Source organism: Haliaeetus leucocephalus, unplaced genomic scaffold (assembly GCF_000737465.1).
Source record: "Haliaeetus leucocephalus isolate CR32 unplaced genomic scaffold, Haliaeetus_leucocephalus-4.0 Scaffold763, whole genome shotgun sequence".
Taxonomy (NCBI): Eukaryota; Metazoa; Chordata; class Aves; order Accipitriformes; family Accipitridae; genus Haliaeetus; species Haliaeetus leucocephalus.
In genome coordinates this window covers 1,550,124-1,569,615 of record NW_010973199.1, presented here as the reverse complement: position 1 = coordinate 1,569,615, position 19,492 = coordinate 1,550,124, and the positions used below count along the sequence as shown (strand labels likewise).

General features: G+C 40.3%; 1 protein-coding gene across 1 annotated transcript in view; it reads left to right on the top strand.

Moving 5' to 3' along the window:
* The window catches only part of PLXNB2 (plexin B2), an 84,207-nt gene extending 68,898 nt beyond the window's left edge, over positions 1 to 15,309 (top strand). Inside the window, exons 29-35 of the mRNA XM_010581286.1 lie at positions 4,359 to 4,513; positions 6,206 to 6,366; positions 6,963 to 7,110; positions 7,609 to 7,673; positions 8,395 to 8,470; positions 10,416 to 10,490; positions 13,416 to 15,309. Coding sequence (XP_010579588.1) covers positions 4,359 to 4,513; positions 6,206 to 6,366; positions 6,963 to 7,110; positions 7,609 to 7,673; positions 8,395 to 8,470; positions 10,416 to 10,490; positions 13,416 to 13,520 — 785 coding nt within the window. The 3' untranslated portion in view covers positions 13,521 to 15,309. The remainder of the gene's footprint in view (positions 1 to 4,358; positions 4,514 to 6,205; positions 6,367 to 6,962; positions 7,111 to 7,608; positions 7,674 to 8,394; positions 8,471 to 10,415; positions 10,491 to 13,415) is intronic.
* Positions 15,310 to 19,492: the final 4,183 nt, after the last annotated feature.

Below are 19,492 nucleotides of genomic sequence, written 5' to 3'. Positions count from 1 at the left end.
AACAGATTGGAAATAATATGCCAGAAATGTACTTTTTTCAAGAAGATGGGTGTCAGCTCATAGGTCTGACATATATCACTATTTAACAAAAATGTGCAGACTTCCATTTCATCTGTGTTTAGTGTTGGCCAGGAAATTAGGACAGGCAGAATTACTTGCCATTTACTTTTTACTCTGCCCTCCTGGATGCTTTCTGTTGAGACTTTTTCCAGCATCCGTGAAGGGTCTTCTAATGGTCATGGCTACCTCTTTGCTGCTATCTTCTAACCCCTTTACTGCAATTGCCTGCCATAGTTGGCCAAGTGGTGACTACTCTGTCACAGCAGGTGCCAACCCAGCATGTTAACTTAAAAAGCCATCCAGTTTAATACAGAAGGCAGTGAAGTGCAGCCAGGCAAGGAGCTGATTCCTAGTCCCTGTTCAGTTTGGTTGCACTGTTTGCTGAGATAACTGTTGAGGCAGTAGTTGCCTCCACTCTGAAGTAGTGGAGTGGACTGTGGATGGAGCCTGCTGGTGTCCTTAGCTTGCTTTGCTTTGCTTTCTTAACACAGAGCCATGTTCAGTCACCCATTCTGGGCTCCCAGTCTTCATTCTCCCCTCCTCACTACCCTTGTGGCAGGCAGTAGAGGACCAGACTGTGACATTTTCTTTTTTTGTTGGGTTGGGTTTTTTTTTCTTTTCTCCTTCTCTACAATTATATCTTTAGCTATGATTCAGTATGATGAAGCTCTTTGAACATACATGCTCTGTACTCCAAGATGAACTCCTTAGTTATACATGTGCCATAATAAATTCTAAATAGTGAAGGAAAAGCAGACTTCTGGGGACAGTGCTGTCACATGAAGGCTCTTGTACACGAAAGAAATTTTCTCTGCAGAGAGAATTCAGATCCCAAAGTATGGAATTAAGACAACTTCCACCATGTTTCTTCTCCACACCCTGTCTTGCACCATGGTAGTGTACAAATTTGGGAAGACAGCATTTCATGCCAGACTAGCCCATTTTCTTTAGTGCCAAAGGGTCCTTAGAGGTATCTGGTGCCAACTTGTTCTTTTGGAAAGCTATAAAATGTTACAAAGACAGTGCAAAGCGAGAGCCTGCAGTGACAGTGATTTGTGAGATGCTATGTGTATAAAAGGGAGAGGAAAGGATCAGAGGCTTCCCCCTCCCACACACACACATTTATATGACACAGGGATTTACAGGGTTGGAATAGACACAAATCCTATCCTGGCTCTATGAATGAGGCTTGTGACGAAGTGGTTTTCCTTTTATTCAGAGCCTCTCATTAACTTGCACCTTTTGCATTGAGAAGTGTCAGCTGAAGCCATTGACTGTCTGCCAAAGTACTGGGCTTTGCACAGAACGAAAATGTAAAACCATGTTCAGAGATGTTGCTCTAAAACCTGGCATTGCTTCCATGCTGCTTTTGATTCACAGCTTCTAGCAGGAAGACACTAGAAGCTGGAGGTTGTGACAAATTAAATGCAGCATCTTTTGCTTCTGGAGATAATAAATGCAATTACTAATTTGTATGAAGATGGAGAATGGTTTCAATGATTTCATGCTAGTATTTCTGTACTGAACTGTAAGCCAAAACAACATGCTCTGTTATTCTGGGGATTTTCTCTGGGCTTTTTTTTTCTTTCTTAATTCTGATTAAAAATAGACAGAGGGTTGCAGATCAGAAATACTGTAGGGCAGCCCTTCCTTCACCTCCATGGAGCAGTGTATTTGCAGGCAGGGAGGAGACTGGAAGGAAGCTAATTTGCTGCAGGCCATGCAAGGGGAAGGGGGCTGCGTTGCCTGTCACCATCTCACTTGCCTCCATCACATTTACATCATGGTTCATATCACTATGATCAGTCAGTGCAGTCATTATTTGACATTAACACCCCTACCCTGCAGCGTTATTTTGTATTGGCCAAAGAATGCCCAAGGGCCAAGACAAAGAGTTCGGGGGGAAGCATTTGACCCAGTGGGCGCAGTCTTCTCCCCGCTTACAGCTTGACGTATAATGTGGCTACCACAATGAAGAAGGAGGTGTTTTCCCCTATCTTTTATTTTCTTCACCTCCTACTTTTCCTTGGGAAAAATATTACCTCACAGGAATGTTATTTTCTCTTAGCAACCATACTGCTGACATGTTTTGTTGCCCCATGTTCTGAATTTCTCTTCCTCTTTCTTCCTGCTTTTTTTAGCAATGAAGTGGGAACTTTGTGTTGCAGAAGTTCATTTGGTTGAGCTGTAGCCTCTTAGTGCCTAATTCCCTATGAAATAACTAGTATTTCACTAGTAGCCAATTCTGTTGTTGCTAAACAAACTCGGGCCAAATTAAGCTGCACATAGAGGCCAGTAATCTCAGTGGAAACGCCTTTGGTTGTTTCTTTTCTTTCCAAAGTTAAACTGGGCCATATACCATCAGGAGGGCAAAGAAAGCATAAATTCCTTTGAATCAAAGGAGGAAGCAGAAGTGTACCAAGCGACTGACATAAGGCTGGAAAATAGTTTCTGCTCTAACTGCGTGATTTGATCTATTAATTTAGAAAAGTAAATAACAGGCATTGCAAAAGAAATTCCAGACTTTGGGCCCAGCAGCAGTTCTTACTGTACTGGCAGATGATTGCTATGAATGGTATCGATTGTGAAATCGCAGCTGCTTCAAAATAAAGTGATAGCTTTTATTTCTTGCTTGCTTCATTCACATGAACTTCCAAGTCAAATTGAGGACTCTGAAAGGACAACGTGATTTAATGTGGGATTTATGGTTTTTTCCCTACCTGGTTAAAAAGAAGTAAAGGCCCCAAAAAACTGCATAGCTAATGCTTTTCATAAGGATATATAAAGTAGATTCAAGCAGAAGTGTTAGCTTGGTCAGATTACACGTAAATGTTATTTTCCCCTGTGATGTAAAATATTGAATATGCATTCACACTGGTAAATTTAAGGTAGCTGTTGAAGAACTGAGTTAATAAACTACTATGGCCAAAAATTTGAAAGGACAAAATTCATGCAATTAGAGACTGATATTTTCTGCTGCAACTGGGATTCAGTTATGTTAGATACATATATTAAAGCATAAAACTTACCAGTAATGCAAAATAATTTGTGCAATAGGGCTGAATCACAATTTTTATGGGAAAAATAACTTTCACATTTTTAAGACGTCAATGATTTTAAATGCACTGATTCAGTAACTTCCACTGGAAAAGTGCCATTGGTTTTAGGGACTATGCCAAGTAGATATAAAAATTCAGAAATTAAAGGAAGAACAAGTAAAACCAGGAGATTTGAAACCAGGTTTGTGACACCGAATGTTTTTTCAAGGGATATTAATTGCAAGTTAAAACAATTGTATCATCTCTTTTAGAACTGTTTGTAGCAAAAGATTCTCAAGCTTAGAGTTTGTCTGGACGTTCATGTTGATGCTGAAATGCAAGACTCCCTTTATTTCACTGCATGATCATTGAACTAAGCTCAGGGACCGTATGCATGACCAAGCCATGGACAGCATAGTGAGGCATTGTAATCAGATGAGCTGTCATTAGCATCCAGGTGCTTACTCCTGTTTCTGCTATATGCTAACAGACTTGATGTGTGTCTCCTTCTCTGATTTAAGCTATGAATACTGACAAACAAATTTTTTAAAATCTTATTACATGGATTATGAATTTGCAGCAGTCATTATCTCTGTCTGCTGGAGTTCACGTCCTCTCAGCAAAGGGATGCATTTTTCTTCCTTTCAGCTACAAAGTCAAGTGGTGCTGGTCAAATGCTGATAAAGGCAGGTTTCAACTGATGTACCATACTTTGAACTCAGCAGTTAGGGTAAAAATGTAAATGATGATGGTGGTACGTAGAAAAAAGGTTGAGACCATAAAGTCTTATATCACCACTGCCAAATTCACCAGAGCTGCTACAATATCTTGCCTTGTACCTGGAGTAGGTTACAATTGCTCTTTCTGCAGTGGCTGTTGGGTCAGACCTAGCTGAGTTTCCATAACTTGATCAAGTCTCTGAGAATTCACAGAGGGGTGGAGTACTTCAGTGTGTGGACCTCAAAAAATACACATACTGTGCTTACATGACCCAACAGGAGTTTCCTTATTGTGTGATTCCTTCCTCTCCCTTTGCTTTTGACAAAAGCAAGCTTTTTCATCTCATGTATTATTGAACATTTAGTACTTGAGTTGTATATGTTGGACAGGAACGGAATAATCTAGATCTTCTTGGCAAGAGGGCAGGTTTGTTAAGGATAGGGAACAAAGATCTTACATGTACTTATGTATATGGTTATTTTTGTGTTGCTGTTGTGGGTGTGGGTTGGTTTTTGTAATTATTGTGATTACTGTTTCTAGGGCATGCACTCCTGGAAGATGAAAATAAGGTCTGGCATCTAGTCCGGCCAGTAGATGAAATAGATGAAGGTAAATCGAAGCGGGGCAGCGTGAAGGAAAAAGAGAGGACCAAAGCTATTACAGAAATCTACCTGACCAGACTTCTTTCTGTGAAGGTAGGGCTCAGATGTGCCATGGTTACACCTTACTTCTATAGATTTTGAGGTACAAATGAAGAAAATGGTGCAACTATTAGTCATGTGTTTGGCTGCAATTTTGAATATGTGTCATGTACATACAACTGGTGTTCAGGGCCTCAAGTGATTAATATGCCCTGAGGATCATTACTGGGAAAGAGATAAAGTATAACTCCCAATCAAAGCTGGGAACCACAATTGTGTGTTCGTTAAATAAGGATTTTTTTCTTGCAAGACAAAGATGGATATTCTTCTCCGTGTTACCTCTTTAGATAATATTTTGTTTGGTTTTCTTTTGAACTAGATGCTTTATAAACTGCTACAGAGCCTTATATTTCCCTGTTCTTATGTGTGGCCAATGCTGCAGTATAACCTAGAAAAATAAAAATGTTTTCCAGTAATAATAGTCCCTTTAGAGTATTTTTAGTGCTTATACTGCAGAATGGATCACAAGCAAAATAATTTTGCAAAGCATTCCTCCTTGCAGAAAGAATTTAGAATAATATGTTTAATGACCCTAAAGCCAGGCTCCTCATGAAAATGAGAGTGGTCTGGCTCCAGCTAAGGCCACTTGTCCAAATGTGAAAGTAGATGTGAAGGGAAGTCTGTGCATAGATGACATAGACTCAGGACAGAGAGCCAGCAAGAAGTTTACATCCCTCTTTTCTGTTAGTAACTCCTTTGCAGCTGCCGCTTTTCTATTCCCAATAGCCAGTTTACAGATTATTACTAGTCTGGAGCTTTACACACTCATACAGAGCTGGTGAGGTGTTACGGCTGGACCACAGCTACCCCTACAACCCAAGGACTGTCAATGTGTCCTTGCTGACAGCAGAGTGGCTTAGGCCTTCTTGCCTTCTTGGTCCCTGCCCTGTTCTGAGGCTGGCAGCAGGAGTGGTGGTGAGAGGAAGGATGCAGCCCTTCAAATGTGTCCATAGGGCCAATCAGCTGAGTGGGGACAAACTGCATGTGGCCTCAACGGGGTCATCTCTAAAACAAGGGGACAGTCTCTGAGGTCCAGGCAGATACAGGAATCCAACCAAGCACACAGTCCTCCTGGGACACTTCACTCCTTGGGCTCGGTGGAGCTCATGGAGCTGGGCCAGACTGGGTGTCTAATGAGACTAAAGTGCTTGCTCTTAAACAAAAAGTCAAATGCTCACTGGTACTTTTTCCTCTCAGTCTCTTTCTAAAAATTGCATGGTGCTCTGGAGTCAGAGGAAACCGGAGGTGGGAAACTGCAAAACCATTAAGAAATGGCTAACAATTATTTTATGTGTACAATGACCCTGAAGTGTAAATGTATTTAAAAATTTTATACTTAGCAGCCAGTTTCTCTTCATTGTCAGCATCAACCTGCTTCTTCTGTCAAGCAGAAAGCACACCTTTCTGTGCAAACCATAGAATAGCTGGTAAAGTCACAACCTTTCAGGCTGGAACATAAAATTGTTCTCTAGAAGGTCTTTACTGTGTTGGCAGTTTGCAAGGTCACTGCACTAAGAAGTTGCTTGTTTTTTTGTCACCCGGTACCCTTAGCACTCGGGATGAAGGCCATCACTGACTGCAAATGGATTATGGGCTGTTAGTGTCAATAGGAATAAAAGATTCTAGGACGGCACCAAGTTCAGCCTGTAACACAAATGTAATAGATTTTTTTAAATTTGCTTTTAGGGTACACTTCAGCAGTTCGTAGATAACTTCTTTCATAGCGTGCTCAACTCAAACCATGTGGTGCCACCAGCTGTGAAATACTTCTTTGACTTTCTTGATGAGCAAGCAGAAAAACATGACATCAAGGATGAAGATACCATTCACATCTGGAAAACAAACAGGTACGGTATGAACAGAGTAATACTTGTATTGCAGAGAAACGAAGAGTGTAATTCCCAGGTATGTACTGGCACTCATACAACAAATCAAAGTAAATTTCATTTATAATTCTCAGAATCATTTTAATTGAGATAATTTGTTTATGTGATCAAAAGGATTCCCTGTAAGCCTAGAAGCTGCAAAAATAAAGCCAGCCTACCTATGGGGTTGTCATTGGCAGATTTACCACTTTACTTTTTGTCTCTCCTCAGAAAAGAGGAAAGCGAGAGGAAAATGGGACTAGATTTACCTGTCAAAGCACAAAATCTAACAAAATACCAGTCAGGTAGTTTCTCTAACAACACAGACATCTTCTCTTGCTATTTTGGGCACTTGAGATTCTTCTTGTATGAGTTTTTCTGTGAGAGATGTAAAGGCTTGATTTTCAGACATGGAAACCAGACAACAGATAGCTTGTATAAATGTTGAAATATAAAATTAAGCTTCACTGTTGTGAGGAGATCAAAATGAGAAACCCGTACTTAATTTCATGTGATTTGCTTGTTGTAGAACATTTATTGTGTGAAAAGGATTTTTTATCTTTTTCCTTGCTTTGCAGCCTGCCTCTTAGATTCTGGGTAAACATACTGAAAAATCCCCATTTCATCTTTGATGTTCATGTTCACGAAGTAGTGGATGCTTCCTTGTCAGTCATTGCACAGACTTTCATGGATGCTTGCACAAGAACAGAGCACAAATTAAGCAGAGTAAGTGATTTGCATTCTACATCCTGACTATGCTCATGCCTGACAAGACAAAGGGCATCCTCATAGACAATACCCATTCTCTGAGGAGATACAGCCTTGATAGTTTCTTTTTAGTTTTATAATGAAGTTAGCACTTCACCACTTAACAGGTTGGTGAACATGTCTGTGTTACTGTGTAGTCTGCCAACTGATATTTATAAAAAGGAGAAAATAGCAACTGCTTTTGTAAAAAGCAAGTTTAAGAACTGATTATTTCATGTCCATCAATCATTTAGTATGATCTTGCATTGGATGTATTTGTAAAACTCAACAGTAATGCTGTGTGGAAACTTCATCCTTTTAGGACAAATAATCCCACCAATGTTAATAAGCATCCAAACGTTAGTATCTGTAAAGCCCATGTGAATATAAAGGCTTGATCTTAAGTTCCTGACTTTCTTTTGCTTCCCAGAGGTGTTCATAAATCAACCAAGTTTCTCTCTATTATAAATTTTTCAGGATTCTCCGAGTAATAAATTACTTTACGCAAAAGAAATCTCTAACTATAAGAAAATGGTGGAAGAGTAAGTATAGACACTTTTCATGCTTATTTGGAGTTGTTAGGGCTTTAAGCCTGTGTAAGAGGAAAAGCGAATGCTGAGGTAGTCAAAGTTAACTGTCAAATGTTAAAAATTTTACATATGAATGTTAAAATGTTCCCTTGGTGGTGGCATTGAGAGAGTTGACATGGAGCACCATTATGACCCAGTGCGTGTTCATGTCTGTGCAGACAGATGGATAGATTTATTCAGGAGAAAATATGATGCTGTTTTCTGCAGTGGTGGTTGTTACTCACACGATCTGTCTAAACAATGCTGCACTTCCATAACTCAGTAGAGATCAAATCCTGAAAACATTTTCACAGACACATTTTTTCTATTCCATCTCTGACTTTATTCATTTACTAATTGGCAGTTCTTTGAATACCATGGAAGATCTGCCTCAGGGCAAAACTTTTGCTAGCTGATGACTTCAAAAGTTTGAAGACCTAAAATAATCATCAGCTGCAATTATAAATAGATTTCTTTCCTGTGGTATGGCCTTGTACAATCAGGTATGATTTGCCTCTGTTGTGAAGGTACTAATGACTGTTGGAAGGTAGGATTACTAATTGGTTTGTTGTGGTAGAGCATCTCCTGCATTATTAGGAAGCGTGTTTAAAATAATCGCAAAATTGAAAGACAGAATTACCAGAAAACCACAGTGTATTTCACCTAATTGAAAGTCTGTTTTCATCTGTTGCAGTTACTACAAAGGTATTCGTCAGATGGTGCCAGTTAGTGACCAAGACATGAACACCCATCTGGCAGAGATTTCTAGGGTAAGAATAAATTCCATTTTCTTGTCCTGAAATTGGAGCCAAGCATAGCACTGTTTTTCTTTGTCTTCTCTTTCTAGCTCAACAAGTGGATCTGTTGTATGTGCAAACATCAAATGAGTTGTTTCATAAATCTCTGAAATACTCCTGTTTAGTTTAGTCATGCCTTTTAGCCCTTTGAAATGTTGATTATTGAATGGAACCAAGAATGGTTATCATCACTAATCAGAGTGATGTAGGTGCCAGAGCAAAGTCTTGGGATTTTTTCACATCTGTTGTGGAAAAATTATAGCACTCTTGAATTGTGTTTTGTCTCCACAGCATATAGAGGATTTTTAGCATTGATCATACTGATAACAAGTAATGACTGAATTCAGAGTGCTACCATAGCAAAAATTAGATTCCAGAAATGAAAGAGGAGGCACATACATTCAGTGTGTCCTATTTTAGAGCTGTCTGTATGAGGGCAATACTTCTGCTTTACACTGCATGTGAGAAGCTCACCATGTGCTCGCTGAGTGGCACTTTTTGCATTATAGATTATTGGGGGTTACCTCTCACGGAGAAGAGCAGAGGGGGGTGGTTGCTAGCTGAGGACTCTGGTTGGAGACTGGTGGAGCAAAGACACTACAAAACCTGCTTCAGTCTTGAAAAAGCCTGTCCACTCTGCAGCTCAGCTGAGCTAGAGCAGGCTCATGCCTTCGAAGCACTCGATTTAACTTGGAAAACCAGGAGAGGCCCTCACCAGTCTTAAATGATGTTGGTTAGCCTGAGCAAAGAGACAGTGTACTTACTGGCTGGTTTGCTTAGTTGCTTAATTTAGTTGAAGAGTTCTAGTGTAAGGAGGATGTTTGGGGAATTTTTTGTGGTTTGTTTATTTCAGTGCCCTTAGGACCTAACATTTTGCAGATCAACTTCCTCATGAGAGCATTTCTATTTTCAGTCATTCACTACAAAACTCATCTGCAGTCACATTTCATTTTCCAGTTCACTTTATTTATTACACAAATTGAAATGTATATAAAATGAAAATGTTTGGTGATTAAAAGTAAATTCAATAGAATGTTTTAATATCAGCAGAATATGTTGATCCTTTCTATTTACATTATAAATTATGATAAAAACGTATATGGAAGGAGCGATGGAACACTGCAAATTTTGACCAGGTCTAGAAGTGACTTTTCTAGAGCAAGGAAAGATGGAAGTAGCAATATTTTGCAATTCTTCATTTTCTTACCTAACTTAAAAGACTATAGGCATAACTAGAGACTTGAATCCTATACGTTTGAATGAGAAACATCTGTTTAGACAGGTAGAGCACATTCACTAAATAATTTAAATGTCAGGGGTAGAGGGAGGAAGAGGTAATGGAAGGGTTATTTCCTGCTTCATTTAAAGTCCTTTTTCTTTCTGTCTCTCTCTCCTCTTTCCATCTTCATGATTCAGATGGCTTTTTCCAAACATATATGTGCTCATGATCTTGATGAGTTACACCTTTGCTGTAGTGAGGTGTGAATAATTTTAAAGAATTAAAAAGAGCTGGAGAAAGGATTTCAAACAGTCATGACAGTGACAGAACCAATGCTTAATATCTCAACAATACGTAGGTTGTACTGAGTAAATGCTTTAGTTATACATACCCATGTTGTTAACAGATGTTTGAGCTGTAGTCTGTGATTGGACGTTCAGAGTTCAAAACATTTTCCAGCTCCAGTGTTAGAGTTGTAGGCAGGCTGGAAGAACACCAGCGGGAAAGCCTTGATCTAAAAATCACCACACAAAACTTTTCTCACCCCTTTTTTCTGCCCCAACTGTCATTTAACAAAAGTTACAGGATGCAGAGCTTGCATTTGGAAATCTTGTATACTGTATCCAATGGTTGTGCATAACTTTCAGCTGTCTGTGATCATATTTTGACATGTTTTCTGCCCACTTGTTTGTTTAACAGGCACATACTGATTCCTTAAATACGCTTGTGGCTCTACACCAACTCTACCAGTATACTAACAAATACTATGATGAGGTAAGTTGCAGCTTTTGTTTTCATTTTTTAATATCAATGATAAAAAAGTTATGAAGGCTAACATCAGTCTAAAGGAACAACAATTGGAATTCCCTGGATAATCAGGTAAAAACAATGCTGAACAGAAAGCTCTAACTTTGCAGTTATACACCTTGCTTGGCAGTTACACTGGTCAAGGTTGTGTTCTTATAAATGAACAATTTCATTATGAACTATCTGGTTTTGGTACTGATAATTTAACAAGATCTGAAAGAGAAATAGATATAAAAATCATTTCTCTTCAGTTCTACTGTCCTAATTCCTAAGAATTCCTAAGGAATGTCACTGAGCAAAAAGTAGTTGTCACAGCTATATCAGGTTTCAAGCCAGTGTTTTTTTGTTAGGAACAATCTATTAAACTTGTTTTGCTAGTAGGAATGGGACCGTGCCTTTTTTATTAGTTAAGATGCACTTCAAACTTCTATGCATGCTACCGTCCCTGTTTTGCTGTGCCAAATGAAGTGCCTGCCCAAGGTAAACCAAAGTAGAGTAACTGTTGAATATAGCCTGATTCAAAAGGAGCCTCACAGATTCAGTCCAAAATGTTTCTTAGGTTCTTCACCCCCCCGTGGAAAGGGGGATAAAGAATATCCCAGTGTAGCTGGGCTGTGGGTATGGCTCTCTAAACCTAATCTGAAAACAAAAAGAGAGAAGAAAACTTTTATTCAAAGGTTTCCATGGAAATGAATGCCTCCAGAAAACTCTCAGAATTAAATCAAAGCAAGTAAGAACAGATGCTGAATCAAAAAGGAGTACAGCACATGTGAGCTCTCTTCAGTTTGTCTTGCACCTCAGCACAGTTCGTGTTTTCACTTATATTTAGCACTAAAGGCAGTGAGTCTCATCCTCAGCTTCACTGCAGCTGCTTTACACAGGAGCAGCCAGCCTGTCGCAGCTTTTAAACAGATGTAAGCAGGGAAAATCAAATCACCCTGTGAAGTCTTGCAACAAGGGTCGGTAGGGGAAGTGGCCAGAGGAATGCAGGCCAACCCGATGGCGTTGGTTTCCTCGCCCCTCATCCCCAGTGCTAACCAAGCTGGCTGTCAACGCCTTCCTGAATGTATCCGTGGCCTGACCTCTTACAGAAACACTCAGGGACCGTGGGTGACAGATGAACCGTAAAGCCCAGGTTCTTCCACACCCCTGTCTCCCTGCTTCCAGTCACGGTTTCACGTTTGGTGGCAGGCGCAGGTGGAGTCACCAGTCTGTGGGACTTCCATCAGTGGCAGGCCAGCAAACCCCAGTGCGTAGCTGCAGCTCTGCCTTTCACGTATATCACTGTATAACAACAAGTTGCCTCTGATGAAAAGGCTGCTAATTCAGAGTTATGGAGATAATCTGTCAAGAACCATTCAGTAAAATTAATCGAGCTTATTTATTTTCCGTGAAAATGTTTTAATTTGCATAAATTGGAACATTTTGCAGCTGCCCTTGTCTTTATTACTGACGCAGTGGTTCCCAGCATGTGCGGTACCTTCTGCATCTCTGCAGGGCTTGACAATGACTAAGTGGGTACATTCTAATTGTCCACATTTATATGAAGGATATATTCACCAGCAGAGATAATAATGAATTATTTAGTCCAGATTTGAGGAGTTACAGCAAGATGTAATTGTTTAAATTAAGGGAACAATATCAAATTAAATTAGGCCAAATTTAAGTACTGTAATAAGTGTTTATTAACTCTGTCTTGTAAAAATGTTTTCACGCTTTAAAAACAAAACCATTAAAATAATTATTTCTAAACAAATTTGCTCCAATGTTTGAAACTCAAATGCTATACCAGCCCTTCAAAGTGAAATTATGGGCTAGATTGATACCGACTGCATTAATCTCTATTGACAATGATGTGCAAGAACTGGTAAGAAGCACAGGTAGTGACAGGCAAACTCTATTTCTCCAATTCTTGTACTTGCAGATTTATATAGTATTTAAACAGAGCTAAAGGTTTCTGCTTGATTACAGTGTCTGACTTTTATTAATAAAGCCAGTTCTAGAAAAGGAACGGTTTTGCCGTGTAAGACATTCTTCTAATGGAGAAATCTAATAGTTGGTGGAAAAGTTTCCCTAAAGGATGGTGGAAATGAAAACCTTTTGAAACCTTTGATATTTGATCTTGAGAAGCCCTAAAAAACTCTATTTGAAGAAAAGCCTTCTCATAACAGTTGACCTTTTCTAGCTCTTGTTTTCAAATCCCTTGTGTCTTAAGAGTCATACCTTCCTATATATATTCTGTACAGCAGAGGCTGCATGCGGGATGCTGAAGGGCTCCTCTGATGAGCTCTTTTCTTCCTACGCTACGTGGTGCTGGGCCAGAGCCTCGGCATTTCTTGGCCAGAGCCAAAGGGGAGCTGCTGGCAGCTCCCTGACACTGTGGCCAGACCGTTTCCTTCATCGTATTGCCTATAGACACAAGAGACTTTGCGTTGCCCTACCTTATGCCTGTGTGTGGACCACCCAGGAGCTTCTCATAACCAAAGCTCATGGAAATGGGGCTTAATGACTGCTGGTAGATGACCCTTAAGCCTTGTAGGGTATACTGTAAGTAAAAGCATTGTTTCTTAAATAGCTATAAAGATGTTTTTCCCCCTGCCTACTCCATCTTGGAATGTAATATTTCACAAGATAAAGTACTACCTATTCATTTGTTTGGATCCCAGTGCAAAGGGAAACATTACAGCAACTTAGATAAAGTAATGGAGACAATATTTTTTTTTTGCCTTTGTGTAAAAATAGAACATGGGCCCTACTAGATGGACTTCCTCTTTGGTACAGATCAAATGCAAAAGACTCTTTACAACCAAAGTAGTATCAAACACTTGGTCCGGGAACTGTCATATATTTTAAGCTAAACGTTTCTAAACATTCTATGTTTATTTCTTCCAGATTATAAATGCACTTGAAGAGGACCCAGCTGCACAAAAAATGCAGCTTGCCTTCCGTTTACAGCAGATAGCAGCTGCATTAGAGAATAAAGTGACTGACCTTTGACTCAAAAGCCGCAATAAAGAAATCTGATCTGAAGATGTTCAAATTCATTCTTCCTGTTAAGGAAATAGTGTTCTATTTTTTAATGTATAATTACAACTTTAAATGAAAGATTTCATGTTTTTTTGATAGCAGAGGTGTAATGTAAAGAATTTTTACTGTAAATTATGCTTCTAATTAAAAGCTGTGTTGTGTGTAAATGAATCTTCTGTGGGAAGGAGAGTCCTTTGGTTGGGGGCAGGGTGGGGGGTGGAAGAAGGAAAACCTATAGTTCGTTTAATTTAGTAGAATCTGAGACATCAGCATTTAGGATTCATTATGCAAGTAAATTCAATACTATAGCATCCTTTCTACATTAAGCAATATTTGTACTAGGAAAACAATAACATACTCGGAGACACATGCAATATCCCCTTTTATTTTGATAACTGGAAATTGACTTCCATATAGCTCTAAAACTTGGTCTATGCTCATAATGAACATTGTGAACAATGTGTCTGATTTCTGTGCAAGATCTGAAAATGGGATTTGCTACCACACATGGTTCTTAATTTAATTATTTATGTCCATGGTGATGCACAGTATTGCACCCACCACAGTTGGCTGTGACGGAAATAAGAGTAATGTCAGTGTAGGAGGGTTCTACTGATAAAGTCTCATTCAGTTCAGAAATCACTGCAAAGAAGGAATTAGTCCTTGAAACTTTACAACTCTTTGTTATTATTGTGAGTTTTATGATATATGCTAATGTGCCTTACTTGTACTAATTCTGTGAATCTGATGAATGGTTTTGTAAAAAGAAGCAGATCAGAAAAAGAAATATTTATGTGCTATTGAATGACTTTGTGTGAAAAACATGACCAGCAAAATGCTTGTAATTAGCTGCTTGCCGAGAGTGTGCTGTTTAACATGATTTGATTATGTATAATATCTTATTTTAGAATGGTTCTGATAATTTTTTATTTGAATCTTGGAACTGTCCTAGAAATACCATCACTTGTTTTTATTGTATTTGTGATGTAAATTACTAGTATGATATTGGAAAAATCATATACCCGTCTATTGAAAACCACTCAGTCAGTTTTGAGCCTTGGAATGCTGCATTTGATTGAATACACACCATAACCCATAGCAAAGAAAATTGAAATAACTTGTCAGAAAGTGTGTGTTTACAATATAGTTAAGCTCCGTACAAATCAAAAAGTTAGGTACGTCTTCTTAAATTGCTGTATTGCACATCAGAGAACTTTATTCCTCTTTGTCTCGCAAGTTTTTGGCAGTAAAGTAGCATTTTAATGAAGCGCTGCCATCTGTACTCCTTCGTTCATTGTCCTGCCAAGCGCCCGGACTCTGCTGATTCTCAGCAAGCTAGCGCAGTGTCTGCTGCCCGCTCTCCCTGCCCAGTAGGTTGTCACACAGTGACTTTTACTGTTTGTTGATATATTCCCCCCCCCCCTTTTTGAAAATTTCCTAGTATTTGTCAGTGGGCCTTTCCTTCAGTTTCCAAAAATCAAAAGCCTCACCAGAACCGGTTTCCTGCCCAGTAGGCTGGGAGAGTGGTTTTGGTTTGTTTTGTACTCAACTTCTTCCATTTGTGTATAATCATTCCTGAACCTGCCTGGGCTATAAGTTATTTTACACTGTTTAGGACTGAGGTACATGACTTCTACATAAAGGTGCTTTGCCAGCTACTCCTTCATCAACAAAGGCATCCTAATTTCATGGCTAATCTGTTTCTTTGTCATTATTTGTAAATCCTGTTAATTGTAAATCAAATACAATGTTGTTTTTTTCCACCAAGTGTCACAGGATCTTTACTGAAATTGGGGGGTGGGTGTTGAAAGGGGTTTGTAATGCTTCCTCCAGGGGTGAGAGAGCAGCAGCGTCCGTCAGTCTGCGGTTGGTAATGGAGGAGCACAGCACATCCTGCAGATGGTATGCCTGACATCATGCCCTTTTTGTGGGCATTTGCTCTGAAAAATGAGAGTACTCCTGAGAAGAGAGGATGTAGTGCAACATCCCATAGCGAGGAAATCCATCTTGGGACCTGAAAGCCAATTAAATACAGGCTCAGCAGCATCTCTCCAGAGAGACCAGAAAGCCCTGCTTGAGCAAGTAGGCTTTCAGAAGGAACATTATGTGTCCCCCACCATCAGTGACTTGATGCAGAGCAGCTGCAGGCGATCATAAGCTGCCGTGGGCTGTGGCAATGCTGTAGCAGGATCTTTCTAACCTGTTAGACAAGAGTGTGCAAGTTCGTGATGGAGCCATTGGTCACTCTTTAGTGCCCTTTTTTTACATCCTGGGAAATTTGCAGGCTTTTGGTGCTGCAGTGCTGTCTGCCAGAGAACACGGAGGCAGATAACTGTGAGCAGCTGCAGCTACAAAGGAGACTTAATGCCAGTTCTTCAGTTGCTGTAAGTCTCCTCTCCTGAAAGCACGGAGTTGGAATTTGAATTGAAGAACTGAGCTGGTTTATTTTATTCTTTCCCCTTCTGGCTAAGCTCCTCCAGTGCTTGTTTTTCCACTCTGGTGCTCTGTTTTGTCCAGGCCTGGTTTTTGGCTCCAGTTTTCCCTATGTTTTAGCAATCTGATTCTTAAAGGCTTCGTGCTCCTCCTTTGGTTTCTGCTGCTCCTGCCATCTGGTTCATCTGCAACATAAAAGAAAAAAGCTCACTGGGGGTGTCCCTCCTTTTCATCCCCTCTGCAACCCCTCTAAGACGCACTTCTTTGAGCACAAGAACCTTCTCTCTGCATAATAGGAGCCACTCCACTCCATAGTGGCAGCTGTTGACCACCAGCAGCAGGTCTGAATCCCATGGCTGATTTCAGCCTCTCCAAAGGGTTTGCTTGTCTCCTCACCAGCAAACAAGCAAGTAGAGATCTCAGATGATGGGACAAAGTCCCTGCCCCTGCTTGCCTAATACAGAGTAAACTCACCCAACTGAACAGGCATTTGGGGTTTTGCCTCTGGCCAGGAATTTACTCTCTATTCCTTCATGCGAAGTTTCCCCCTGACAACTTACTAGATCTTTTTGCTGCTCTCTATATGCTATAGATTTATAAGCAAGTGGTTATGAGTGGAGGAGACTTCAGCTAGCTTGTATATGTGAGGCATAGCCCTTCCTCAAGATGCTTTCTCTGATCAGTCTGTTACAGCTGTACTTGAGCCTCCCCCTTCTGCAGGCTGCTGTGTTGGACACGTGTTTCTCAGCCTGCTCAGTCTGAGCTGTGTTTACACGCATTCTCTAAAGCTAGCCTTTCTGGCAACCTTTTGAAGACCAGCAGAGCCATCACTATAAATAAAAATGTACAGGGAATTCAGAAACTCAAACTGGAATTCATAAATTCACAAATTCCCAAACTGTCGTAACATGGGAGGATTTTTAGCCAGCTGCGTAAAGACTTGAAATGGCTCTGAGCTTGAAATTCAGCTGTCCTGGACTTACCAGCACTGATGAGATTTTGTGGCCAGTCCTTTACTGTCCCAGGTTCTCAAGCCTTGTTAGTAACACAACCATTTTCATCCACAGTATGCCCTGGTAGGATGTATCTGCATGGCCTAAAAAAAAAATCCCTGAATGTGATCAGGAAACCTCTCTTTCACATGCTTCCTATGGCTGCAACACCTCAATTTACTCTGATAAATGAAGGTTCTAGTCAGGTTTCCCATTTGCACCTATGCACATGGTGTAACAGTTCTGGAGGACTTCCTCTCTAAAGAATTTGATCTTGAGCAAAGATTGCCTTCTCTTGAGACTTTTTCCAAGTCTGTTGTCTTCTCTTAGAAAAAGCTTATGGGGAAGTTGTTTGGGGGTTTTTTTCTTCCTCTGTCTAGAGATAGCCTGTCAGAGCAATGAGACAGTCAACTTCAGAAGTTTAAAGGCTGCCATTTTTCTACAAACTGCTGGCTCGAGTCCTGTGCTATTCTGCTTTACACCCAGAAGGGTTGAAATTTGGCACTTTGAGTCACTAGAGTTGTTGCTCTGGAAATAACGCTGTGGTCCTTGTGACTTGCTTTCATCCCTCATTCCCAGCTCAACACAGTCAAGCTCAGCACCTGAAGCATTCCAGGTTCTCAGTTACACAAGCTCCTCTCTTCTTAGAGGTCTGCTTTGCCAGATCTGCCTGGAGCATGCTTTTCCCTGGAGATGAATGACAGCAGCACACAAGCTAAAATTATCAGTAATTCTGTTTTCTCAGGCTCTGTGCTTACCTAGTCTGTGTTTCTGTCTCTTTTATTTTGAGAAACCCTCCTTCAGTTGATGAATGATGAATTTGAAAGGTGGAATTGTAAACTAGAGTTGGTCCTTCAGCCTTTCTCCTTTGTTAGCCTTTGTCTTGATGGGGCCTAAAAATGATGGTGGAAGTCTTGGTGTTTGACAGTCTCTGCAGAAGAGAAGGAAAGGAGACTTTCCAGACCCAGATTTTAAGGGTTTCATTTTCTTCAAATCATGTCCCCTTATGGCTCAGTGGCAAGGAGCATTTCTCCATCCATTAGAGAAGAAAGTGGCTTCTCCTGTGCAGGCTTGTAATAACCATCCATGCTATGTAAGATCACTGCCATTGTACGAGTCATTCAGCGCTGACTTTTGTCTTGCTGGTGCATACTGCTTGCTGCTGCGCGCCATTCCCAAAGAGGACAAAGCCTACTATCATTCATAGCTAGGCAATCAAAAGCTATTACATTTACCCATGTATTCCTGTTTCTTTGCTGCTTTTCAGATAATTGCCATTTGAACCAGAAGAGAGTTTGCATGCTTTCCTTCTTTTTTTAAGCTTTTAAAGCACCTATGTGTCTTAACAGATTGAACACTTCAGAAAGAAACTATTTCTTCAGTGGGACAGAGGACAATAGCTCTCATACAGCTGTATATGGCTCATCTTAAAAGGAAATAAAAATCCCACCATGAACCACACACTGTGTTTTTGAAACCCTTTATTCAGTGCTCTAATTCTGAACAATGTTTTTGGCTTATTTAATTCTCCTCAAAACTGAATGTTGAACAAAATTCTCTTTTTTTTTCTTTTAATCTACTGTAATAAGAAAGGAGTGAAATGAAAAATGTATTCCTTTGATACCCTTAATCTTTCCTCTCCTGTGGCTATGCTCCTATTCAGTAAGAGATCATACTTGCTAGTTGCAGAGCCTGGACACCAATCCATGGGATATAAAACAAACCAAAATCCATGTTTCCTGCAGCTGCGTCTGGGTCCATGGCAATGCGCACAATTGTAAAACTGCCTCTAGGATGTTATTTGGAGTTTTATTATTGTGGGTCTGGCTGGTTTCCTTGTCCTCCTTCATGTGATCCTCCTTTGTGGGTTTTCACCTTGTGTTTCAGTGGCACTTGCTGGACCACAACACTACATTCCTCTGAAAGCCCAAGGAAGGAAACAATCACTGTCTGGATTAGTCATGCGCTTTTCATCCCCGAAGCACCCCATGGGCACTCAGGCCCTCCCAAGCTCAGCTCACTGGAAAATGATAGAAATGGATTTTTTTATGCTAGAGCAGACAGCCTTACTGAAATATAAAACATTTCCATCTGTCTAAACTAAGTCGTGTTTGTTTTGTTAATAAACACCCACTGGTTAGGTACAATACTATTCATATCTGATGTACTAACGGCCCTTCTGAGTTGATCTAAGCTCCACCTGAAGTCTGCAGCACCCTTTACCCTAGGCAGGTGGCTGCGCTAGGCTAGCCCCAAACTAGAAAGCAGCACAGATGTTAACATCATTTAGCCTTTAGATGAGGCTAAATACCCACATCTCGTTTGCTTGATGTGGGTGTTTAGACTCATTGCTGCTTTTAGTGGACTAAAGTTTGTCTTGTGAGGCTGTTATATGGTTATGATATCCAGAAGTCCCATAATGAGGCCTTAAAGTCCAGCTAAGGGATCAGAAAGACCACCATCATTTTCAGCAGCAGCAGGTCTAGCATCCTTCATTCTGCTCAGCCGTCAATGTAT